This window comes from Mus musculus, chromosome 8, assembly GCF_000001635.26.
Source record: "Mus musculus strain C57BL/6J chromosome 8, GRCm38.p6 C57BL/6J".
NCBI classification, from domain to species: domain Eukaryota; kingdom Metazoa; phylum Chordata; class Mammalia; order Rodentia; family Muridae; genus Mus; species Mus musculus.
The window spans coordinates 84713064-84738725 of NC_000074.6; the positions used below are offsets into that span (position 1 = coordinate 84713064).

General features: G+C 54.5%; 1 protein-coding gene and 1 long non-coding RNA gene across 30 annotated transcripts in view, besides 1 other annotated feature; one reads left to right on the forward strand and one right to left on the reverse strand.

Moving 5' to 3' along the window:
- The window catches only part of Nfix (nuclear factor I/X), a 96527-nt gene that overhangs the window by 8352 nt on the left and 62513 nt on the right, over positions 1-25662 (reverse strand). For 10 of the 29 annotated variants that reach the window (NM_001371053.1, NM_001081981.3, NM_001371054.1 and 7 more), the window contains exons 3-10: positions 14842-14904; positions 14542-14616; positions 14061-14181; positions 13406-13542; positions 10665-10787; positions 8580-8755; positions 3078-3225; positions 703-794 (exon numbers count right to left, since the gene is read on the reverse strand). In NM_001371053.1, the coding sequence (NP_001357982.1) occupies positions 703-794; positions 3078-3225; positions 8580-8755; positions 10665-10787; positions 13406-13542; positions 14061-14181; positions 14542-14616; positions 14842-14904 (935 nt within the window). The remainder of the gene's footprint in view (positions 1-702; positions 795-3077; positions 3226-8579; positions 8756-10664; positions 10788-13405; positions 13543-14060; positions 14182-14541; positions 14617-14841; positions 14905-25662) is intronic. The other 19 variants (NM_001081982.3, NM_001371062.1, NM_001371063.1 and 16 more) reach the window with 7 other exon arrangements.
- G430095P16Rik (RIKEN cDNA G430095P16 gene) lies at positions 9994-13783 on the forward strand. The gene is made up of 2 exons (NR_169084.1): positions 9994-10208; positions 13326-13783. It is a non-coding gene; the product is annotated as an RIKEN cDNA G430095P16 gene (long non-coding RNA).
- Positions 15839-19642: an enhancer, noted in NCBI's record as "VISTA enhancer mm21". NCBI's record gives its function as "enhancer in: midbrain (mesencephalon)[6/11] | heart[6/11]" and the evidence as "EXISTENCE:transgenic organism evidence [ECO:0001131][PMID:17130149]".

A 25662-nucleotide genomic window follows, 5' to 3' on the forward strand; every position in this document is an offset into this window, starting at 1 on the left:
TTCAAAAGCTGCCCCTGGCCTGTTCCTGAGGTGGGTCCTCCCTATGTTCCAAGTGTCCTGGGTTCTCGCCCCTCTTCTCATCCTTTCTAGATTCAAGCGCACAAGAGATGTCCATGTGTGCACACGTGCACATGAGCTTTCTCAAGGCAGTCTGGGGACCTCATGCTGGAGGGCAAGTTTGGCTTGTCTCTTTTTGAGAGGTAGGGGTGGTATCATCAGGGACTGGGAGCTCCAGCATCCTGACCTTCATCCTAATGGGAGTTGTGGGGACTTAGGGCTCCAGGGCTGCAGCCAGCTCTTCACGATGCCAATCTGAGGGCATGCGGCCCACCAGACCTACTTTGTCCCTCCTCTACCTTCATCTACCCCACCCAGTGCTGGGGAAACAGGGAAGGCCAGGGTTAAGCAGGACAGGAAGAGGTCCAGGAGATAGGGCAGTCTTCCTAGTTAGTACCTCATTCTTTCATCTTTGCCCCATCAGGATGGCCCAGAGGCCTCTGGCCTCCGGCTGCCTTTCCCAGGTCCAGGGCTGTTAGAGCTAATTATCCAATTAGCTGATTAGCCAGGGAGCCTGAGGCTGCCTAGGGAGGCTGCTCAGCTGGGCAGAAGCCTGGGTGTGCAGTTCGTAAGGAACAGCTCTCCCCAAGACTGAGTGCACACTCCCCACGTGCACACCTCTGTGTGCACTCAGGCATCTCCTACCTGAGACTGCTGTGGGATGTTCAGAAAGTTGCCGTCCCGGGATCCGATGCTGACAAACCGGTTGGCAGAGGAGGCGCCTGTCGTTGTGAATGCTGTGGGGAGCAGGGGAGCGGAGAGAGGGAGAGACCAGGTCAGGCTATGGGACCCACCTGGGCACTGCCTCACTGGGCGGCTGAGAAAGGGAGAGACTAGGTTAGACATGCTGCAGGGTAGACTGGCAGCAGGAAGGAAGAGTGAGGGGCTGCAGCTAGGGAGGCCAGGCTCCAAGCCCTTCCTCTCCATGACCAGGAGCACACACACATATCCTCCTGTCTCAGCCTGTCAAGGCTGGGGTGAGGAAGGGCCCTTGAAGCTGCAGCTGAAGTCCCCTGGGTCTAGTTCTGTCCCCTACTGAGACAATGGCTGGCACCAGGTTTACCAGTGGAGTCCCCTAGCTTTTCTACTTGTAGAAGGGCCGTGCAAAGGTGGGAGCTGGGCAGCCTGGAGCAGCCTGGCTTGGCCGGGCAATGGCCCTCTCAAACAGGCCTCCTCTCCAGCCCCACAGCCTCACCAGGGGGCTGTACCACTTACCACCTTGGGTAGTCCCATTGGTTGGCAAGTGGCTCAGGAACTCACAGGGGTCCAGTGGCAGGCCGAGCCAGCAGGAGTGGTCACAAAAGAACCTGTGGCCTGGCTGCCTGGCTCTTGCTGTAGCAGAGAAGCTGAGGCACACGCCACTCTCTTCCCATCAATGAGCTAGTGTGCTAGGCCAGGTGACAGAGAAAGAGGCCACAGACAGAGCCCCAAAGCTCAGCCACCTGGGGGGGGGGGCAGCTGTCCAGTGCCCCAGGGGAAAAATGAACCCAACACCCCTGATCTCTCCTGGGGTGTTCAGCGGAACCTGACAGGTGGGAAACAGTCCCCAGAGGAAAATGGAATGCCACAGTTTGCCTGGGAAGCCACCCCTGTCTATGCCAGACACATCCAGGACATGCTCACCAGTTTCTGTCCGCCTCTCTCCAGAAGTGTGCCCCAGCCTTGCTCCCTCCCCCACTCTACCCACCTCTAGTGACTGTGATCATGTCTAATGGCATATGCAAATGAGAAGATGGCATGGAGAGAGCAGGGAGGGGGGAAGAACTCAAACCACGGGAGGGAGAGAAGGACAGAGAGCGCGAACGGACAGGAGTGTTGACATGGGCCACCCTCCCACCCACTCCTGCACAGTTCCAGCTCAGCTCTGCCCACCCCTGTCCCAGCCCAAGACAGTGCGCCGCCTGCCTTCCGCCTCTCCTGTCCTTCACGTCGGGTCTAGCTGGGTCTAGCTCTCCACTTAGATTTTTCTTCTCTTCCCTTTGGCAACATTTGTCATTGGATTTAAAGGGGGAGGGGAGAAAGGAAGGGGGAGGGAGGAAAGGAGGGAGGAAGAAAAAGAAGCCAGGACCCAGTGCCCACCCCTTCTTCTTGGTACTTACAACCTGGGAAAGGAACTGAGGGTAGAGAAAGGAAGGGATGGGAGGATGGGAAGAGGGGAGAAAGGGGGGAAAAAGAAAGAAGAAGAAGAAGAAGAAGAAGAAGAAGAAGAAGAAGAAGAAGAAGAAGAAGAAGAAGAAGAAGAAGAAGAAGAAGAAGAAGAAGAAGAAGAAGAAGAGGAGGAGGGAGGAAGAGGGAGGAAGAGGAGGAGGAGGAGGAGGAGGAGGAGGAGGAGGAGAAGAAGAAGAAGAAGAAGAAGAAGAAGAAGAAGAAGAAGAAGAAGAAGAAGAAGAAGAAGAAGAAGAAGAAGAAGAAGAAGAAGAAGAAGAAGAAGAAGAAAAGAAGAAGAAACAACCAAATGAGAGACGGAGGGAAGAAGGCATTGGAAGCAGCCTCCTGCATCTTCAGAGGCCCAAAGGACCAGATGGAGGTGAGGGGGCAAGGCAAAAAGAAGATGGCAGTGAAGTCACCTTGGGGTCACATTTAATTTGTTGTGGTGTGTGTAAGGGAACAAAACAACAACAAAAAAATTGAAAAACAAAACCAAAAAATCAAAACCAAAACCAAAAACAAAACCAAAAGCAGCAATCAGGCATGAAGATGGCATGGCTGTGCCTCCCGCCCCCCTACCCGCGCCAGCACCCCCGGCCCAGTGCCCCACTGCACTCTCCCTCCCGCCCCCCAGGGGGGCCTGGGCCAGGGTCTGGCTGGGAGCAGTGGGCAGGGCTCATGGGGTGCTGGCTGGAGTAACTGAGGCCCCGGAGGCTGTGGCCAGGGCTCAACCCTGCTCATTCGCTGGGAGGCTCTGAGGCTCTCTGGGTAGGGGCTTTGTTGGGAGGGGGCGCTCCTCTCTTTGCAGTGGAGACTGCGTAGATGGGCCAGGGATGCTGGGCGCTGTGGTATCGGTTTCATCGTCCACTTACAAGGTGATGGAGGAGTCAAGGCGGCGCCGTCTGGGGCCGTGCTGGTGGTTTTGGAATCAGGCATAGGAAGGGGCACAGGTCTGGCCACTGGAGGCGGCGGCGGTAGCAAAAATGACCCCGGGACTTTGCCCTGGCCGCTACCGTTGGGCTGCGAACAACATAAATAGAGTGACGCATGAAGGCACATCACACACAGACACACGCTCGCTCCCCTGCGCGGCCGGCCGCTTGCTCCTGAGAGCAGGCGCTCCCAATGGAAGATGCAGGAGTGGGAGGGAGGGTCCTTTCCTCTAGGCACAGGATGGAGGAGGGTGTAAGGCCTCTATTTGGTCTCTTGGGTGTTTCTCTCTGTCTCTTTTCTTTCTTTCTTTCTTTCTTTCTTTCTTTCTTTCTTTCTTTCTTTCTTTCTTTCTTTCTTTCTTTCTTTCTTTCTTTCTTTCTTTCTTTCTTTTTCCTCTTATGGAGTAGAGGAGGGAAGAATGGGGGGTGTCCGACGGGTGATCCTCATTTCTTTCTTTTTGTTCAGGATCTTACTGTGCAGCTCTGGCTGGCTTCAAACTCACCATGTAGACCAGGCTGGCCTCAAAAATCACAGAGATCTACCTGCCTCCGGCTCCCAAGGGCTGGGTTTAAAGGCGTATGCCACCACACGTAGCTGATTTAAGCCAGATGTTCTAGGCACAGAAATGACCCACTTAGTAATGCACACACTGCACTTAGAACAGCCAGGCTCACAGAAGGAAAGAGAAGCCAGCTCACCTCCACGGCCTCAAAGGCACATTCCCTCCATGGGCCTAACGGAGGCTGGCTGACTAGCCAAGACCCACAGGCTTGCCAACATCCACCCCAATGGGCAGTGTGGCTCAGGAGGCCGTAAGCATGAGAAGCGCACCCACCATTCTATCTGCAGCAGATCCTGTTCTCAGCCTGTGAACAGTGGGACGCTGGCCTTTTCTATAAAGATCAGCCAGCGAGGAAAATATGCCATCGGTGGCTCCAACTTCTGTGATGTTCTTCAAGAGCAAGTCCCTGGATAACGCACGCCCTCGGGAGCCAGGGACATTCTGCCACCAAGATCCATTCCTTGTCCTTTTGTGCCCTCTTTGGCCTCAAACTTTGGTTTCTCCTCCAGGCCTCATGCCTGACCGTGTCTGGGTCAGCGTCAAGGCTTCAGAGAAAGTACGCACCACCACGGGCTCCCCAGCCACTGGCAAGCGCAGTTTCCCTGGAGAGACCTGGACCATGCCTCATACTGCTCAGGGCAGAGCCCTCAAGACCACCTGCAGCAGCTCAGGTGCAGGGAGGCCTGGCCCCAGCTCTTCTTTTCCTATGGAGCAAACTTCAGCCCTTCTGGCCACTCAGGCACAAGTCCTAGGGAGGTCTTTCTCTCTCAACTTGCCCTCAAATTGGTAAACCTCCTGCCTCAATATCCTGGGTGTTCAAATTATAAGGGTGCACCATTATACCTGGCCAGTGCTCCTCCTATGGGAAGACAAACCCCAGGAAATCCCCCCACCTCCAGGGAGGTGAGATGTCTCCAGCAGCATCAGTCTGTCCCCACTCTCTTGACTGATGACAATGAGACTTCGGGCGTGGGGGAGCAGTTGTGGGAGGTGAAGGCGTGGTGACACCTTTGCCCTGATAGTGAGTGGTGCTCCAGACCCCTGGAGCACCTCATGGCCCAGGCATTATATTTATGCTGTGTTTGACTTTCTAACTACTCACAAGGGAACAGTTTTCACTTCAAGGCCATTTTGCTCCCCATCCTGGAAGACACTGGCAGAATCCAGAGCCATTTTTGAGGCCTAGAAGATACTATCGGCATCAAGTGGGTTGCTACAAATCCATGTCCTATAGCTTGTAGGACGGAAATTCAAGCTCATCCTCTGTGCAAAGCTGCAAAGTACTGTCTCTAGGAAACTGATGCGAAGCAAGCTTTTAGTCTACCCATTCTACAGCTGAATCCAGTGAGGTTCTGGGCAGGGAAGTAGTTCATCCAAAGTCACCTGCTACACTGGCCATGCCTGGAGGCAGAGACGCATCTGTCTGATCCAAGAGCCTTTGGCAGTCTAATGGGCCCTCTTCCCCCAAAGCAAAGTAGCTCAGCTCTCTTTCCACTGTTTTAGAAGTAAGACACTCTCCACAATGATCACGAAAGGCTCTTATCCCACACTCTGTCTCTTCTGCCAGGCATTTCTCATGCTGAGTTCCTTGGACTTTCTAGAACCCAGGCTGACAGCCCTGCTCACCTCAGAGTGCCCTGCCCAAAGCTCCCTGTACCCCTTAAGGTCTGCTCTGAAAGCATCACACACACACACACACACACACACACACACACACACACACACACACACACACACACACACACACACCTGAGGACCTGCCAGAGTCTCTAAGTCATACTGGCGCCTCACTGTCCTATTCTTGGAGACTCTTGGCCCTTCATCAGAGTCATGGGAGCAGCTGACCCCAGACTCCAGCATGCCAGCAGACTCGTGTAGCGCTCGGCCCATTCCAGGACACAGGGCTATGCTATGAGACCACACTGTCCTTTCTGCCGTACTTCATCCCCTCCCCATCCCCATGGTTCCAGGGATGAAACTTAGGTCATTAAACTTGTATGGCAAGTGCTTTACTCCTGAGGATAACTGATCATCTGATCCTCCCACCTCCACCTCCCAAATGCACTGCCATGCCCAGCTCTTGCTCCACTTGGGTCACACCTGACCCAGACCTCTGGCTACGAGCCTTTACCCCTCATGACCTGCTAGATCTGACACACTCTTCCTTCTGCCATTCCTGCACACTCTGAGGATGACAGTTTGGAGCATCTGGCAAAAGCAATCAGTGGCTGCCCAGCACCCCTATCTGTGACCTGGACTAGAGTCTTTTGTGCTAGGTACACTACCTTAGAGAGTGACTCTTTGGTTCTAGACAGCATCAGGACCAAGGGGCAGGCTTCCCAGCTCTGCAGGGGTATCAGTGAGAGCCAAGTAGCAGCCTCTCCCCTGGTGTCTATGGCCCATCTGGCTCTCATCCCATGCATCCCCCAGACAGGAAATGGAACAGTCCCACAGATCACAGCCTCATGACTTCTCTCCAGGCTCCAAGCATCTAGGACACAGCTTGGAGTCCATCTCCTGCAAGAGTGTCTAAAAGGACAGCCCCACTTGACAGGGTTAATCACAATCCTCCGACGTATTTCTAGAAGTAATGTTCACCAGGCCTGGAACATTGAAGCTCTAGGTGAGATATAAGTCAAAGCATTAAAATATCAAGGTCTTTGACTCTGTGTTACCTTAGGAACTGAGTTGAGGCTAAAAGGAGTCTACAGCTGGCCCAGCACATCACTCGCCTCGTACAGATGACAGCATTCTGCTTCCCTGAGTCATTAACCCCACTGGGCTCTCACCATCCCTGAAACACCACCACCCAGGACCCTTCCTCCAGCCCTTGGCATCGCCTTAGATGCTGTATCCACATGACCTTCAAAACAAGCACCCTAGTCTTGGGCAGAGGGATGAACTATCAGGGTGCCTGAGAGCCTTCTGTAATAGTCTGTATTTCCTCACTATGGATATTTTCCTGAAAAGCTGGTTGGTAACCTGTCTTTCCTGAGGTGGTGAGGGAGGTGCTCCTGTAGGCTCTAGGTCAGTGGTTCCTAAAGTGGATGTTCTGGCCAGTCACTTAGGTTCTGTGTGACTCTTCACACTGGCTAAGTCTGAGGACGGCTGCTGCTACTATGGCCAGGAAGAACAGCACAGCCTCCATTCTCCCACAAGCCAGCCTCTTCCCCAACACGAGTGCATCTCTTGACTCCCCTCACAAGTCCCATGATCCCCGCAGCAGGCTTTCTCTCAGTTTCAGGTCACAGAGGAAGTCCTGACAGGATTCCCTACTCCCCAATGTTAGTTACATTCAGCAAGGTGTCTGCTTACATCTCTGTCTGCAGTCTCATGAGGCAGGTGCCTGTCTTGAGAAAATAACTCTTCAGCAAGGTCAAGTGTTCCATGTTATACATGCCAGGTCACAGGAGAGGCTCAGAGCCCAGCCCTCAGGAGGCAGGAGCCAAAATCATTCTTTCTTCAAGGTCCTGTGGTTAGAGGCTCTTTGCATTGACCTAAAGGTCCTAGGTCCTACTTCTCTGGACTCTGAGCCTGGCTGCCTCTGCAAGTTAGGCAGCATCCCTCCGGAGCCTGCTCTATCACTGAAGTGTCAACCAGGGGCCAGTTCTACCCCCCTACCCCTCTAAGATGGGCAGTTTTTATCCAGAGAGGCAGGAAGGCCGACAATGTGCTGAGCTGTAGAGTCAGCAAGAGAAACTGTTGTGGGAAAGAAGAGGACAGCAGAAGGGTGGGGACAGGGGAGCAAGCCAGAGGAGGCAGGGCCAGTCCCAGAATGGACAGAGAGCCAGGATGCAGACCCTAGCCCAGCCAGAACTACCCCAGAACCAGAAAACACCCATTCTTCCAGGAGCACATCGAGGCAGCCTGGCTGGACAACAGAGGGCCACTGCTCTCCCCCCCGGACTGCCTCTGGTGTGGACTTCCAGAATGCCTCTCCCAACTTGTTTCCCAAGCCCCTCGAGCATCTTCCTGCTGACATCTGGACCAGCTGAGAGAGGAGCTGGGGAGTTTGCATGCTGCGGGACTGTAGAACTCCACAGAAGTCTGAACCATCACGTCTCATCTCAAGTGACCCCTAGAGACTGAACATGTCCTGCCAGCATCTCTGGCCCAGGATCTTCCTGGATAATCCCTTTGCTGAACACCTTGAGTTTGGACCAGGCCCTGGAGCTGGCTAACAGAGAAGGGATCCACACAGAGCCTCGCTGTCGCACAGAATTATGGATCAGAAGGACTTTCTACATCATGACAGTGTGGAAGCCCTTTGTTAAGAGTCCTGACATAGGAGTCTATCTTTACCTTCTCGTGAGGCCTACTGAAAGCCAGAGACAGCTCTGATGGCCATAACTGGGGGGGGGGGGAGGAGGCACTCCTGGCATCTGTCAGGTGGGGGCCCAGGATGCCTCCCACAGAGTCCAGGGCAGCCTCACACTAGGAAGAATTTACAGTCCAAACATCAACAGTGATGAGCCAGTCAAATTCAGTCCAGAATCTGTCAAATTCTTGACCCTCTAAATTTTAGGAAGAGGTGGTGGTCCAAGGCCTAGACTGGACAAATTATAGGCTCATTCCTGCTGGGAACCACAGGTCAACAGGAAGGGCAAGAAGCCCCAAAGGGAGGGTTGGACAGCTGCCCCAACTCTCCAACCCTAACCAACAGGCCCTAGCACAATCCTCAGACCTTGGCCCCAAGTCCAGTAAAACTGACCACAAGGTAGATTCTATGGGCTCTCTGCTGCTTCAACTCCATGTATGTTCCAGATTCTTGGCCCTATCCTTGTGAGCCCTTAGACGGACAGATGGACAGACAGACAGAGAGACAGACACACAGACAAAGAGATGAGGCTACAGGGCCTCCTGCGCCCTCTGGACTCACCTGTCCGGTGGCCTGACCCGAGCCGTCAGAGCACACAAACTGCACAAACTCCTTCAGCGAGTCCTGCCCATGGTGGTGGTGGTAGCGGATGGTTGGGTGTGTGAAATACGGGCTCGACTGCTGGATGATGGACGTGGAAGGGAAGTGCAGCGCTGATGCCGTGGCCCGGGGGCTCCCTGTGTGCACACAGGCAGGGGAGAGAAAGGGTGTGAGAACAGCCACGTGGAAAAGCAAGACACAACGGCTGGCAAAAGGGCTGAGGGTCCTGAGGAAGAGGCAGGATGGGGCAGAAGCACTGTGTCAGGCACAAAACGCCTCAGTCATCTAAGTTAAAAAAAAAATCAATGCAATAAAATAAAATAAACTGGCAGGCTAGTACCTGAGGGCCAGCTGCTTGCTTTTATAAATACTGTTTGCCGGGAGCTGGCGTGGGGGTTAGCTGAGGCAGGTGAACAGCCAGCTACCAGCGCAGGGTTGGGTTGGCCTATTTAAAATTGTTAGGATGTTGCTTTTCTGGTTGGTTTGTTGCTATCTTGTAGCCGGGGCTGAACTTGATGACCTTAAATTCTGGACCCTCGCAGGCACGTGCTGGGCACTTTCTTGTTGTTTGTTTTCGGATGGTTGATTTTCTTTTGTCTTTGCAGTACTGGGGTGTGCTTTCTGCCACCACGCCTCAGTCCCAGCAAACTGTTACAATGTTACTTGCTTCTCATAAGGTTTTGCTCTTGTTTGGTTTTTGAGACAGTCATAGGGCCTCCAATTCTTGATCCTCCTGCCTCAGCCTCCTGTGTGCTGGGATTTCAGGTGTTAGACTCACCCTATGCTTTGCAACTGTTTTTACTGTTTAGAAACAACACACTAATATGTTACTTATTGCCGGTTGAGTTTTTTTAGTATCCTTGACATTTTCCTTCTTTTACCCTTGGCAAACACCTCACTTGCCCCGTCCTAGGTGTGAGCCTGCCTGAAAGGACCGACACCAGATTACCACAGCCCCGTGGTCTCTGGACAAGCAGACCCTGCCTGTGCAGGATCGGCACCCGGCACACACACAACTCCAAATGTGTAAGTGGATGCTTAGGCCCCCCTCATGTGTTGGCCCTGCCGCTGTGAACTCACAGTTCCTACCCCTGTACAGGCCTCAGCTCTTCCTCAAGTTCTCCCCCTTCCTGTCTGTTTCCAATCAGCTCACTCTTGCTCTCAGTTTCATTAGGGGGCTGAGGAAACTTGGCTTCTCTCTGGAGTTCATAAAAATGGAGCGCAGCAGGGTGGAGCCTGCCTCCCTCCTGCCGCCTGCACAAGGCCTGGGCTCCCTGCCCCCACCTTGTGGCCACCACACCCTGCCCCAGTGCTGGCTGCCTCTGGGCTCTAAGCCAGGAGGCCCCAAGGAGGAAGCCGGGAGGTAAACCTCCCTGTCGCGTCCTACAGAAGAGAAGAGAGGCATGGCAGATACAGGGCCATGTGCAAACAAAAGCCAGGCCTTTGCTGCCAGATGGGTGCTGAGGCGGAAGCAGCACGTGCAGGAGGGCCAGGTTCCCGGGTATCCTGCCTGGCCCCACCCTCAGGAAGATCCAGCATCTTCTCAGGGCCTGAAGATGCCCTCAGAGCAGCAAGACAGTCCTTTTCATGGTGAGCCTTGTCCTTCTGGCCCAGCCCTTCACTTCTGGGAAAAGCAGGGAGGCCCAGATTTGGTGCCGGTTTGCTCTAGGACAGACACCAGGAACCTGGACTGCTGAGCAGTACTCTTTCTAATCCACAGGAGAGCAACTTGGCTCAACTACTTGCTGGTGGGGGAGGGGGAGGCTGCATGCAGCTCCCAGTGAGCATGTGCAGACCATGCACCCAACACAGACTTAACACAGCCAGAGTTAGCATGTGGGAGGGATTCTAGGAACCGAGTGGGCAGCCTGGTTCTCAGAGTTACACTGCCCATCCCATGCCACCCCACTGCTGTGCCACGACCCACTTGGGGAGCCCAGATCTATAACTTAGATTGATCCCTGGCCCCCTGTTGCTCCTGGCCAGCTGCCCCTTGCTGTGGCTGCCTCCCGCAGTGTCCCCTTAAGCCCCGCCCCCATCTCTCACCTGGTCTGACTCCAGCAAGCACAGGCAGCGGGTGGTGGGTGAAAGCCATGCGTGGGGAACTGCCCTGAGAGGAGAGGGCGCTGCAGAAGTCCAGCTTTCCTGACTTCTTTAGAGAAGCAGGGCCTGGGGGGAGGAAGCAGCAACACGCAGGTTTAGCTGGCTGGGGTAGGAAGCCAGCTAAGCAGCCCGCTCCTTCTCTTCTCAGCACCCAGCAGCCCTTCCTCCACCTCGGGCCCTGCTCTGCTCCTCCTGGGGCCTGACCTCAGGGGTGCAATCTGGCTACAGTTGCTTCTGCAGAGAGGAAAATGAGGCCCCTGGTAACATGTGGGAGGATATGCTGGGCAAGGGTGGCTGGCAGAGGAAAGCATCCTGCTCCTGACGGTCGATAAAGGAATTAAAATGGGTACAAGGCTGGCATCTAGGAAGGGATGCACGAGGAGCCCACAGATGCCTGCTGGAGAGCCATGAAAGGAGCCAGAGCGCCAAGGGTGGGACGCACAGGCTGGGGGCTGTGACAAGACACCCTGGCCTGAAGAAACCAGCACTCTCTTTCTGGAGAAAAGGAAAAGGGAAAGCATGGTTAGAAGCCCTCCAAAGCAGCAAAAGGAGAACAAAGGCAGGAGCCAGAGCTGGGAGCACCCTGGGAACAACTAGAGGCAAGGACTGCCCTGGCCATAGGGCTCAGAGAGTGGGGCTCTTCTCTGCCCTGTTGCCAAAGGCAAGGGCGGTATTAGCCAGAGACGGGTACAAAAAGACCCCCATCTGGGCTTTGCCTTTGACAGTCAAGAGATTGCAAGCCAACACCATCTCTGTCCAGTATGCACAGTTCCAGGTGACAGGCTGTCAAACAGCTCCCAGGAGCACACTCTTTCGGTATCTCTTATCCTGGACTTAGCTTCAAGGCCATGCCCAGACTGACCAGGCAAAGGTGGAGGTGAGGCAGACTTTGAGCTTCGATCTTTGAGGGATAAATCTATTTGTTTTTGATGGGAAAGGGGGCTGCAGAACAGAAACTCAGAGTTTCAACCACAGAGAGAATTGGGGGGAGGGGGGAGGGCGAGCTCCCAGCGACCAGCAGAGGTGTTATCTGGCGGCAGCTGTGTACCACCTGATAGCTGGCATGATGAGGAGGGGGGAGTGCCCCACCAGCTGTGCACAGCTGTCCCTGCTGCTGCACAGTGCCTACCCAGCTGTTCCCATCCTGCAGCTGGGCTGCTTAATTGGCGATTTGTCGCAGCCCAGGGAAACGACGACAAGTTGGGGTATAAGGGATTCTGGGGGCGCAGTGCATGGCAGAACTACCAGAAGCAGCAGAAATGGGCAGGCGGTAGAGCAGACAGAGGGCAGACTGCAGAAGCCTGGCAAGGGGGCTCTTGGGAACATGGAGTCACAGGCAGTCAGCGGGTCCTCAAGGTACCCTAGCAGCAGTCCTTGCAGATGTCACCTGCCCAAGGGCGAGTCTGGCTGGGACCTGGCACACAGCAATCTTCAAACTTCTCAGCTCCCTCTCTACCCACCTCCAGAGATTCCCCTAGGGGTGTGTGTAGGTCACACTGGCCCAGACCCTGTCTGCCACAGGGAGATCCTGTGAGGGACCTCCAGGTCATGCTGGGGGTGCCTTTCCACAGAGCAGTCCCCATTGGTGCTCGAGAGGGTGGCAAGTCCACTCCCTCTGCCTAAGACCAGGAGGTCAGCTTTGCTTGTCGTTGCACGGGAAGCAGAGCCAAAGCCAGAGGCTGCACCAGCTCTCTCAGCCCGTTCTCTACCAGACACCTGGTTCAAACCATGAAGGCCGGTCCCCAGCCCTATCCAGAGTGTCCCCAGCTCCATCTACACTGGGCAAGTTCTGTATCCACTGTACGTACGATGGCAGGTCTGCACTTTCAGGTCCCAATGCCTCAAGGACATTCACAGCTTTTGGTGTGTATAAATCTGTCCCTCTGGGCTTCTAGGCTGCCTATCTGACCAGCCTGTCCTGGAGCAGCCCTTGGCTGGACTCAGCAGGAAGCCAGCTCAGTGAGGACTGGGAAGGTCTAGGCTGCTTCCTCTGGGCTCGACAGAATCTCTGTTCTTTGCTAGTTTCCCAAGACAGTTCTGCTCTTCCACACCCTCAGTTCTAAGCTTCTCTGTAAAGCTGGGCCCCAGGGCTAGGGTTAGTCTACTTCAAATCTGTCTCCCCGAGGGAGGGCACCCGGCAATGTCTAAGGACATTTATAGTCATCCAATAGGCTGGCCGGATGCACCCTGTAATCCCAGCACTTGGGAGGCTGAGGTAAGGGCATTTAGAGCGTGAGGCCAGCCTAGCTGTTACATAGCTAGGCCCTGTTGCAAAACAAAAACAACCGACTAAAGAAGGGGTAGATGTTTGCTACTGGCATCTAGTGGTGGAGCCAGGAATGCTACTGAGTACCTTCCAAAACAAAGGCTGCCCTTGCCTCAGGAAGCCAAGTGGCCTCACACACAACCCTGGGCCCAACTGGGGGAAATGATTTAATCCAGGGAACCACAAGGCTAGGCAGGTCTCTAGAGGCAAGGGATCTATGAAGAAGAGGCCATGCCCTCAATAAATGGTACTATAGGCTTGGTAGCCGTCTGCTCTACCCACAATGCCGATAGGTCAGCTAGCAACTCTGAGCTCCTCATCCCGCTCCTTGCCATCAGCCCGAGAGCCTGAAAGTGCCATCCAACAAACGAGGCCACCGGAAGCAGGGGCTGTCACACCACCACTGCCATGCCCATACCTGCATCCACGTCATTGGGCCATCCGCTAGACTGGCTGCTGCCAGCGGCCGGAGAGCGGCCTGTCCCAGGATAGAACACATCATCTACTGGACTCTCCATCTCACTGTCGTCGATGGACTTGGGGCGCTTGGTGCTGCTGAGGAGGAGGAGGAAGAAGAAGAAGAAGAAGCAAGTCAAGTGGGCCAAAGTTCCAGGCACCCCAGTTCTAGGAGCAGAGCATCTCCAGACCTGCTCTCCCTCAGGTTGCCAGGACACCCTGAAGGACCATCAAAGAACAGGCAAAGCACCTTTATCTGCCTTCCACACCCCACCCACTCTTTCCTATTAGCTCTCAGCTGTGCCGTGGAACTCAGTCATTAAAGAGTGTTTTAAGCCAACAGTGGTGGCTCACATCTGTAATCCTAGTACTCAGAAGGCTGACACAGGGGGACTACAGTCAATTCCAGGTCAGCTAGTTGGGCCTGTCTTAAAAGAAGTAAATAAATTAAATTTTAAAATTCTAATGAAAGACGAAAAACAAACACCAAAGGCTGGAGGAGGTGGCTCAGAAGTTGAGAGCATGGACTGCTCTCGCAGAGACGCTGGCTTTGGTCCCCAGTACTCATGTCAGGGAGCTGTTGGCTAGGAAGAAGAAGAGCCGTCGTCCATGTTTACCTGGTGGAAGGAGGGGAGGTGATGGACCGCCTTCCCAGGGTCACTTGATTTATGTTGTAGTAGCTGGGGCTCTCCAGGTCCGCCAGTGAGAAGTTGGGCCCTGATGCAGTCGCAACTGGAGCTGGAAGACAGAGAGGTTGGTGAGACTGGAATACACTGCTGCGGGCCCTATGGACCAGGTTACCCTGAGCCTCTTCCTGGAAGCCCAGGAAGAGCCCCTGTGATGTCTAGGCTGCTGGGAAGGACCCTTTCCTGGGTGGGATTTCCTGGTTGGGGTATAAGGGAAGAATCTTTGGTTGTGGGTTTCCTGCCCCCCACCCCCAGTAGAGGTTAGAGACAGGATTCTCTGGGCAACGAACGGCTCCTCTCAGGGCCAAAGGGACAGAAAGTCTCCAAGATGTCATCAACATAGCCCTGTGAGATCTGAAAGCCACCTCTGAACCCTAGTCCTGGTCCCTGGCCCTGAGAGGACATCACTTACTCTGTGATACTCTCACCAGCTCTGTCACATTCCAGACCCCAGACGTCACAAAGCAGTCCTGGAAACTTAAGTGCCCTAAAGAAAGAAAATGGCTGTTGAGTGGAGGCAGACCATGATGGGGCGCCTAGCTATTTCCCCAGGGTTCTCCCCCTGATCAACTCCGACCCTTCAGCGCTTCCCCACTATCCCTCAGGTGTCCCCCAAAAAGGGGAACACACCAGGGGAAGCCTCCCTTCTTGGGTGGCAGCCCAAGTCAGTGGACAGCTGAATACAAGGAAGGAGAATGGGGTAGATACTGACCGTTGGGCAGTGGTTTGATGTCCGCATCTCCTTGCTGGTTTGAACTATCTGATTGTCCGGATTCTGCAGGAGAGACAAAAGGGAGAAAGGGTCAGGAGAAAGGTTTCATACATCTACTGACCAAGCAGGCACCCTCCAGCCTTGGGCACTGACCCTAGGCAAAAGACCTTGTTCACCCAGGCTCCAGGGCTAGCCCAGGGGGAATGGGCGGGGGGGGGGGGAACAATGACAGTAAGTACTTCACTCAACATTTGGGCTGGAATGGTCATTGTGGCAGGGGGAGAGGCACCCTGGGCAGAGTGTGCAGCCGCATCTCTGGCCTCTACCTACTAGACGCTAATAGCACCTTCATTGTGACAACCCAAACTACCTCCAGAAACTGCTCAATGAGCCCCGGGGGAGTTGCCATGGATAGATAGATAGCACGGACCAAGAGTCTGAAGTCAGGAGGAAGAAGCAGTGATGGGCACAGTTCGTAACGGGGGCAGACCCCTGGGGCCCTCCTTCTCCCAGAGGGGCATTCCCATCCCTAAGTTCATTAATTAATGCTGTTCCTATGGACTCACGCCCCTCCATCTCACCTTTATGCTTACAGCAATGCCTGGCAACCCAGAGGGGGGAGGTGTGCCCTGCTGCCACCCAATTCTGTGCCAGTCTGTCTGGGCTGTCTCATGCCCCACTGCCACAGCTGCTCAGAGGGAGCCCTGAGACAAGGGCCTATTGTGTGGTGGAAGCCACAGAGGGCTGGGGGCAGGGTGGAGTGTGTGTGTGAATATTTTGCCGAGCTTGAGAAAGCCCCCCCTCGCCCCCTAGGTCCTCCAAAGCTTTGTGTGTGCCAGGGGCAAGATGGGGACCTCCAGAATGCCTGCCTGGGCATGACAGCTGGTGAGAGGGTGGGGGTGCTGAGGTAGGTTGTAAGGCACTTGGTGAAGACTCAGTTATATATAAGGACCACAGCGGTGGCATCTGACACTGTGCCCTGGTTCTGGCCAAGGCTTTGCTGGGTTCTTTGTGGAGTGGCCCAGGCACCCTAGCTGGGCCACTGGGCCATTCACCCATAGTTCCATGTACAGCCTGCTGGTTTCTAGGTGGGGTTGGTAGGTCCTACTCTAAAAGTCAAGGCCCTCTACATCTGGGGCTGGGAATACTGGACAGGCTCCTGGCTATCTCATGGTATGATAAGTAGGAGGCTGTTCCATTTGAGGGCCCTGATATTCTTTTCTTTCATCTTGTTCAATTTTTTTTTCTTTCTTGTCAGTACTGGGGATCGAACTTAGGGCCACACCTGTGCAAAACCAGAGCTCTACCACTGACTGAGCTATGGACCCAGTCCTTTAATTTTTTTTTCAATTCCAAAAAATAATAGTAAATCTTGCTATGAAATCAGAGGTAGAGATTATAAGGAACGTGTCCACAAGCTTCCCCCTCCAATCTGAGGTGCATTCTTCCATGACACTGTGAGTCAGTCACCTCTGTGCCATGGAGGGGGGGTGTCTTAGGGCCTCCTCCTATAATCTCTAGCTATATCTTGAGACCTTGCTGTACCTTGGTATCACATAGTATGGATTTCCTTCTTACTCTCTGGACCCCTGGGTCTGATGCAAGTCCAAGCCAGTCCAAGCTAGTCCAAATGGAAGCCAAGGGGTCTAGGTGGCATGTGGCCTATGCTAGGGCCTTCCTGAAACCCCACTGTGAAGCTACCTCAGTATGCTGAAGAAGGGCAGAGCCTCAAGACTGGCATGCAGAGTCCATCAGAGGATACATGGCACACGCCCTGCTGCCCATAGTCTGCCATGAATCCCACCCATCCTAGGACTGACACAGCCCAAAAGACCTCCAAGTCTGGGTCAGTTTGAGGGTGCACAGAGTTCACCCCATAGGAGTACAACTGGCCCACTGCAAAATGCCAAATAGAAAGGGAGAGCTGGGTGCATGTGTGTGTGTGTGTGTGTGTGTGTGCTTGTGTGTGTGTGTGTATGCACGCACGTGTGTGCAAGCATGCTTGCACATCCAGCCAAAGGACAGAAAAGAGTAGAGAACGTGACAAAGAGATGGAGGTGCGCCAGCGCCGGCGCCGGCAGAGACAAATAGGGCTCCAGGAGAGTGCGACAGACAGGAAATCCTTTTAAACCAGGACACTTCCCAAAAGGGTGCTGCTGTTATTACTATTAGTTCATAGAAAGGAGCAAACAGGAGAAGCTGGGGAGGATGAGGCTGGCTGCCACGCGCCACTAGGCGTGGCTCTGGGCGCTGCTGGCAGCCATTTTAGACCTTGGCAGCCATCTTATGGCTGGCGGCCTTGGCCAGCATTGCCACAATGCCGCCACCACCAGCCCCCAACAAGCTCAGCTCAACTCCAGGACAAAAGGCAGAAACACTGGAAGCCTGGATCTAGACTCGCCGGCAGAGGAGCCAGCCCTAGAGCCAGGGCAGCTGCAGCCGGGGTCCTGCAGGTCTGTACTAGCCTCAGCTTTTATGATCCCTGCCTGGGCCATGATAGGGCAGGGAGAATGAAGCCGGTGCCCTGGCATCACTGTAGCTTTGCTGAAAGGCAGCCGGAGCTCTGAGTACCAGGTCTAGGCCCAAGGACCTACCAGTTGAGCAAGAATGGACCCCTGCCCAATAGGGACAAGAGTATCTTGGAAGTAAAGGATGTCAGCTCAGGATACATCTTGGGTAGACATGGCAGGGAATCGGAGAGGCCACTGGATCCTCAGTGGTCAGGCTCAGGGGCCAGCCAAGGGACATCCAGAGATGAGAGCTGGCGGCCAGCTTTCCCATGTGGCAGGGCTCTCTGGGATGCCTTAAAACAAGGTCTGTGCCTGTTCTGGACATCCCTAGGGACCAGCAGCTGGGCCCCAGGGCAGCATGCCACAGAGTGTCCAGGCACCTTGCCTCCCTCTTTTGCCTGGGACCCCAGCAGAGAGAGGGAAGGCCCTTTACAATAACCCCTCCCCTGGCCCCGCCTCGTGGCTGCTTGGCTTTTATCTGGCAGAATGGGGCTTATCAGAGCCACCAGCTGAACAAACACACAAATCCACGGTTAGTGAGAAAAAATACTCTGCCTGAACTCTTTATCTCCTGTTCACAGGCCTTGCCCACTGCCCACTGCCAAAAGCACAGGAGGGAACCCGAGGCGGTGCAGTGGGGGCTGAGTTCTCGCTCTGGAGGTGGAGGGTGGCCTTCCCTAGCCTGGCCTTGCCTTGTCTAACTTGCCACCTCAGCCACCCCCTTCCTCCCTCCTTGTCCCCAGCCCATCCACAGTCTTCTCTGGGAGTCCCTGCCAGTGGGTGAGTCCCGGCCCACACAGAACCCCCCTCCAGTGTCTGCTTTCTCACTGGGGACAATGGGCCAGCTGGTGGCCTGTGGAACAGTGAAGGGACAGGGATGATACTGGCTCAGACAAGGCAGGCAGGTGCTGCTTCATTTCTTACCCTGCCCAGCCTACCCTGGTCCCCTAGTCTGTCATGGCCCTGTCTCCTGCGGGCTTTTCTTGCTTCAACCTCTCCAGTCTGGCTACCATGGAAGCAAGGGTTACAGTCTCCTCTGTTCAGATCAGCCTGGCCCAGGCTGGGAAAAGAAAACATCTCCTCTCTGCGCTCTCCTTCTACAGAGCCCGGGGCTCCTGCCACTTCCTCCAGAGACAGAACCAGGACAAAGGGCTCACCACCACCTCCCCTGGACTCAACCCAAGACAACTCAATGGTCTCCTGAGTCCTGGAGTCGAAGAACCACACTTCCCTAGGCTCCAAAGTGTCTCCCACTCTGCCCGGCAAATGAAACTACCTACCTGAGAACCAAGCCCTACCCATGTTCGATAGAGGCCCTCGATGGGCAGGTAGCTTGGCCCTGCCCACCTGAGCCAGGTTTGGAGAGAGCTCACAGTTCATTCTAAGTACTGTTGGGTGGTTGGCTATAGGTCAGGCACCTTGCAACAAGCAAGCTCTTGTCTTTCTCTGAGGACCCAGGCTGCTCATACAAGGCATGAGCAGAGGCCATCCCTGCTAGTGGTCTTGGCTACTCCACAGGGTGTCTGGAAGGCAGGACTGCGAAGGAGCAGGTGAAATGATGAATTGGGATTGACTGGGCACGGGCCCAAGTGGGTTCTACAAAAGGACCTTGGCTGTAGGTTTCCCGCCTGCTCTCCAGTCATGCCTATCCCAGAGGTCATTTCCCTGCTGCTACAACTTATAGACCAACCGCAGATGTCAGACAGCATGCCACTGACAGTGGCCAGCATGGGCCCCTCCTTTCCCCATGCCTCTCAATGGCTCCTGGGACAGACCAAACAAACAAACAAACAAACAAACAAACAAACAAACAAACAAAGCTCCCCATAAAGCTGCCCTTCCCACCGCGCTTTAGGTCCCTGCTCTTAGCCCCTGAGCTTCTGCTGTTTTTGGCTTTCTCTCAGCTCTCTATCTATGGGTTTTCTTTCCTAACCTCTGTCACGCTCTCTGCTCCTTACAGTTCTCTTTCTCCCTCACTTCTGTCTGTGTGTGTGTGCGTGTGAGCGAGTGTGTGTGTGTGTGTGTGTGTGTGTAGAAGACTGTGTCATAAGCATAGCTCTGGAGGGCAAACTCTCATAGCCAGAACCCAGCATTGCCCAAAACCCTAATGTATGTATTCACCTGTATGTGTATGTAAGTACGTATATATGTATGTGTATATATGTGTGTGTGTGTGTGTGTATCCAACCACAGAAAATGATATATTTATGGCTCCTAGCAAGTGAGGGAGGAATTCCTGTTCACTACAGCCAGCACTCCACGGCTCCCACGCGAAACAAGCTCACTCTGCAAGGGGCAGCTGCTTGTAGCTCGCTGGCCAGCTGCCTCCATGGACTTCACCCAACATATTCTTTAGGGGCCAGGAGGGGTGCACAGATCAGCCTCTGCTGTCCTCCAAAAACATACCTAGACATGTGGATACACTCAGATGAACACACTTGTGATCCCCTCAGCCACATGTGCCACCTGCAGATGCCACCAGCCCCTTCTTAGTGACAAGACAAGGCAGGGTATGATGGAACAGCCATAGAAAGGGGCACTTCAACTATGGCAAACGGCTGGTCCAGAAGCAGGCAGTGGTGTGATTCCAGTTCCCATTCCCGCCCTCCCTAGGGCTGCATCTCATCTGCCTGCCTCTCCCCCCTCCTCTGTGATTCCGGAGTGTCCAGGGCACAGGAAACCCAATCTCAAGGAGAGCCAGAGGCCCAGCCTGCAGCAATCAGAGCTGCAGAATGTGACTATTGTACCTCCTGAAACCCAAGTCAGAGAATCTGAGACACCCTGAGGAGGGGGCCGCAATGGATGGGGGCTGGGAGAAGGGTCACAAAGGGGTTCTCCCTGTCTCAGCAAACAGGACACTGGGGACCTGGACTGAGGAAGTCCTTGAGAGCGCAGGGCAGCCAGAGGGCAGAGGGAGGCGGGGCTGGGGAGACAAGGGCCTTCTCAGGTCTCCCTCTCCTTCCCGATGTTCCCTACCTGTGCCCAAGCTAACATAAACACACAACCTAAAGCTGTCCAGGGGCTGGGACGTCCCTTCTGTCACCTCGAGATTCTCACGGTTTAGGAGCAGGAACCTACCCGGAATCACAGCCTTGGAGCTGTGGGTGAGTAAGGAGGGTGAAACATGTGTCTACCAACCTTCCTCTATACCCTCATCACCTCATCTCGCAGACATCAAGGACTCTGGCTTTGACCTGAGACACCTGCCAGGGGAGTAGGGGATGTTCCAGAGGGAGCAAGTTTCAGGAAGGGAAAGAGAATAAGTCATAAGACCACAGGGACATACGGTCTACTTGAGGGCTGAGGCACCGGGCGAGACAGGTGAATACTCTTGTGGGCTGGACAACAGGGACCTGGTGGGCCAGAGATAGCATGGGAAAATGACATTTTACTCTCACCATCTTCTCCCCCTGCTTCCTAGGTACCGTGTAGGAGGAGTCTGTAGGTCCCCTAAGCTGAGGGTAAACCACCAGCCTGTCTTCACTCTATAGCTCGGGGTCCTACATGAGGAGAAGGCTATCTTATTCAGCTCTTACTCGGCACCACTCATGTTGTGGAAACGGGAACCCTCATCACCCACCCTTCAGCCACCAAGCCTCCCACCACCACCTTCATATAGGGAGAAGGTGTTCCCAAACTCAGGCCTTTCTCCTAGAAAACAAGAGTGGGGTTCCCATCTCCCTCTACCCCGGGACAGTCCGGCCTTCCAGGGAGGTCCTCGCCTGCCAGGAGCGGCTGGATGTGCCCTGCCAGGCATCTGCCAACTGCCAGAGATCTAGGGAGAACTGGAGACTGAGATGGGCACTGAGCAGTGGGACAAGGGCGACAAGCTGGTAGGGGAATGGAGGGCTCAGAGATGACAGGCTGAGGCCAGCAGAGGAGAGGAAGGAGGTGAGGTCACAGACAAAGACACCCAGCCTAACAGGGGCCACCTGGGAACACATGGGTAAGCCCACATGTAGACCCAGCAACTCAAGGACCAGAAATGAACAAGCAGACCCACGGTTTGCTAGGTAGCAATACTGATCCCAGCGGGGTATCTCAGAGGTGCTTTGCCACCAAGGCAATGTTCCCATCAGAGGTGGAGGGTAGGAGGTAGTACAGAGGCCGAAAGAGAGGGGATGACTCAGAGAGTCGAGAAGAGGCAGAAGGCACCTGGTCCAGGCTCACCTTCTCTTCCCCTTGAGTCTAAACCTGCCCAGAAAGGAACCACTGGTCTAGACTGCTGGAGAACTATGTGGGTCCTCTACCAATCTGGAGACCCTGGCTTTATCCTAGCACAAAGGAGACAAAGAGAAACATCTAGGCAAAGGCAGGCAGCAATGGCATGAACACCTCAAGTAAGGTCCATGTTCCAGAGCCTCCTGGTCCAAGTGGCCTTGGCAGAGTTCACGTTGGTTGCTTGGCTGTAGGTAACAGTCAAAACCTGCCTGCTGTAGGTAACACCTGCCTGCTGAGTTCCTGGATCAGGAATGGATCAGAAACATGGACCACAGCTCCTGGCCTAAAGCCTGGCTCTGTGCAGCAGCTTCCCACACTCTCCTGATTCTTATATCCAATCGCCATTTCTCTTCATCTGCTGCTTCAGCTCACCAGTGACCCAAAGGCCCCAGGAGTGAGCAGTGGGGCCTGGCTCACTAACAGCAGCAGAGGGGTTTCTCAGCCACTAAAGGGCAGACCCAGATGCACCTGTAATATAGGTATGTCCTCCTACAGCAGTCTTTAGTTAGTAAACGGTCTGAGGCTGCTCACCACATGAGGAGGGATGGGGAAAAGACCCCAGGAGACAGGCAAAGCCAAAAGAGAAGTGGGGAGCACAGAGCTTGCCCTTGGATTCTGAGATTTCAGCTCCAATAACCTGCCCTGCACTGCCCTGCTCATTCCTGGAGTTGAGAGAGCTGAAGATACCAAAAGCAGAGACCCGTGCCCTAGGATGGCAGGCACCACCTCCTGCTGCCCATAGTCCTGCCTTCTTTACAGACAAATCCACTCCTGGCAATGTTGGCTGGTGCCATAATTTGCCAGCAGTTGTGTCTAGCATTTCCAAGGGCCTGAATCCAGGGATCATATGACAATGGGGTCCAGACAAGTACCCCCTAACCTAAGAACCTGCCCCTCCTCAAGGTGCTGGGTAGAAACTGACAGCGGGCAATGCCTTCAATACACCACAAGCCAGAGAAAGCCAGTGTTGGGGTGGGGGTGGGGGTGGGGAATGTGTGTCCTGTGAAGCTGAGCCCCACCCCACTCCCTCTATTTCCAGCATTGCCCTTTCTGGACCTTTGAGTTGCCCAGGCCAGGCCAGGCCAGGCTAGGCTGGGCTAGCCAGATACCCACCCCCATCCCCAGCTGCTCCTGAGGCTATTAATAGTGTTTCCCCTTCCCAGGGCTGGGCAGCACCCCCCCCACCTCTACCCCAGCCAAATACATTTGCCCTTGGTCTAATTACTCTCGGAGGGAAGTAGTCAGTCCCTAATGCCAGACCTGAATGAGAGGGGCAACAGAGGCTCTGAAGGTCACATAGGTGACTGCCTGGAACCGCAGGAGCTTCAAGGAAGACATAAAGTCTAGTCCAGGAGGAAAAGTGCAGTGGAGAAGAGCTAGGGAAAGAATTAGGGTCAGGCCAAGCAGTGTGGGGAAGGAGGCCTGTGCGGAAGCCAGAGGAGGCAGGGGGAGAGGAGGCAGAGAAGGAGGCAACCCGGGCAGAACGCTGCTTCAGGGAGAAATGATGCTGAAGGCGGCGTGACCTGCTTCTCAGTCCTCGTCTGTGTAAAGAAGGGCACGCAGCAGAGGGTGAGCTGGGACCCACAGGCCCGGAGCCTCCATGCCCACCCACAAGATTTCAGTGGAGGAGGAGGAGGAAGAGGAGGAGGAAGGAGAAGATCTGAGGAGAAAGAGAAGTGAGTCCTTTCAGTTCAGTGCAGAGAAGGTTCCCTAAGTTACAGCTTCTTCACCATAGGACATGGAGCCTGCGGGACAGAGATGGGGGGACAGGGCATGAGCCCCTGCACCTCTGCTACCCTAGGCGTCTCTAATCCTGTTCCCCCTGTGGCCTACTCCTGTAAAGAATGCTGGGGCTCAGTGGGGAACCTAGCAGAGCCCACCCACCTTACCTGGCCATACAGGGCAAGCTGCGTTGGAGTACCCGCCTCAGCCCCTCCAGAGCAGTGCCCTGGCTGTGGGCAGACCAACACTGGTTGGTAAAAGGAAGGCAGACACAAACACATCCCATAATCAGATGTTTCAGCAGGACTTGGTTCCCACCTACAGGCCTAGCAGCCCTGTCTTCAAACCTTCCCCGCTGGGTAACTTCCAGCTGGGTCAGCACTGGCAGACTGGCGGCCTGGGTCTCAAGGGAACCCTCCATCAGCTCCAGGAGGACAAGGCCTCTTGACTTTGCTTACTGCTTCATCTCCACCACCTCTCTAAGACTCTAAAGAGCCCTTTCTAGATCTTTCTTGCAACTGTGGCTTCTACTCTGGCTCCCCCTCCTACCCCCCAGGGGACAGAGCATCTCCTAGCTAGCACCTTCCTGTTTCCACCTTTAATCCTGTAATCCTGAGCTGAGCCTCCTATCAAAGGACTCGATGGACAGAGGAGCCCAGGGCTCCTAGAAAAGAGCAGGGCAAGAAAGTACTCTGCTCATGGCCTGCTCCTCTTCCACCCGGGAGGCCCAAAGCCTGCTAGAGCCATTTACACAAGACACGAAGGACCTGGAATCTTGACTCCAAATGTGTTTCGTGTTGTTGGCTTTTTTTTTTAAGTTTTAATAAAAGATTGTCTGTTATTATTATCTTTTTTTTTTAGACAATGTAGCCCTGGCTGTCCTGAAACTCATCCTGTAGACCAGGCTAGCCCTGAACTCAGGGATCTGCCTGCCTCTGCCTCCAGATTGTCGGGATAAAAGGCGTACACTAACCATGCCTGACTAACTCCAATTTTCTAATCAGAGCCCGAAGAGCCTCAACAAGTCTCATGTGGCACTGGGGGCTGGGAAGGACTTTGGGCCTAGACTAAGAAGGCTGAGCCTTCTTGTTATTTAGACCCCCTAGTCAGTCTCTCTGGCCTCCTAATACAGTACAGCTTAGACCTATACAGAAGATGAGATGTTAATGGAGACTTGACTTTCACTACGGACGATTTCATAGAAAGTACCACGTACATATAAGGGAAACTCGGGCTATTTACGGAATACAAACACCAATCCACCTATACATCAGGCTAGCAGGTGCCAAAGATCCTTGAGGACCCTGCGGGGGCTCAAGGAGCTTCACGTTGCGCTCCCCAACAAGGTAGCTAGGTGGCGCAGCGAGTTAACACTAGCTGCCCTCTGCCGGTCACAGTAGGGCGAGCCCGTGGGGTGCTGGCCTAGAAGTTCCGCAGACAGGGTTCCCTCTGAACACGTGCTGAGCCCAGCAGGAAGGGCAAGAACCCAGCATGACCACCAGACCTCGCATCTGTATCAGGAACGGAGCTGCCTCAGACAGCGGCTCCCATGACTGCACAAGCACATTCTCGGATGTGGTCAGGGCAGAGCTCGCCATACACCTTGAATAGGAACAGCTTGCAGTGGGGAACGGGGTGGAAGGAGGCCTCCAAAAGGGAGGCAAGGAGAAGCAGAAGGTGAGGCTGCCAGGTGTTTGGTCCGCAGGGGTCCATCCGGGCCCCAGTAAGCTGCTTCCCATTTGAGAGTTTTCTGTTGTTGACCCCAAGAGTGCCCCCAAGGTGCGCTGGACACCCTCGGTGCTAACTTGTCTTTACACTTGGTAACTCTTGGAAAGAAAAAAATCTTTCTACCACCCACATGGCAGGAGTGAAAAGATGGGGACTGAAAGCCAGAATAGGAGCGTCAGACAGGGAGAAAAATGGAGAAGTCAAGAAGAGAAAAAACAAACAAAAACAAAAACAAAACCTCGGCACAGGAAAGCGCCGCTTGTGCTTGTGAGGGCGGCAGAAACAGGCAGGCACACCCTCCCGGGCTGCAAGCGGGAGAAAGGCCCCTTTGTTCCGCCCAGAGGTTAGCCGAGGTGAGGCCAGCCCTGCAGCCCCCCTGACCCTGGGCAGTACAGATTACTTCGAAGGGTCTGGCTGGACCTGGCTGCCTCCCTCATCCATTGGTCAGTCCCCAGCCCCAGCACACAGGAGTCAAGGGAGGAAACCCCCACCCACTGGGCTTCAGAAGGGCTGGGATCCCTTCCATGGCTCCCTGGGTGCCTTCACTGCCCGCTGTTAGGAGTTTGCTTGGGGTTTCCTCTGAATGGATTCGGGGCAGTGCAGTGGCAGGACCCAGACTGTGCTGTGCTGTGGTGTGCTT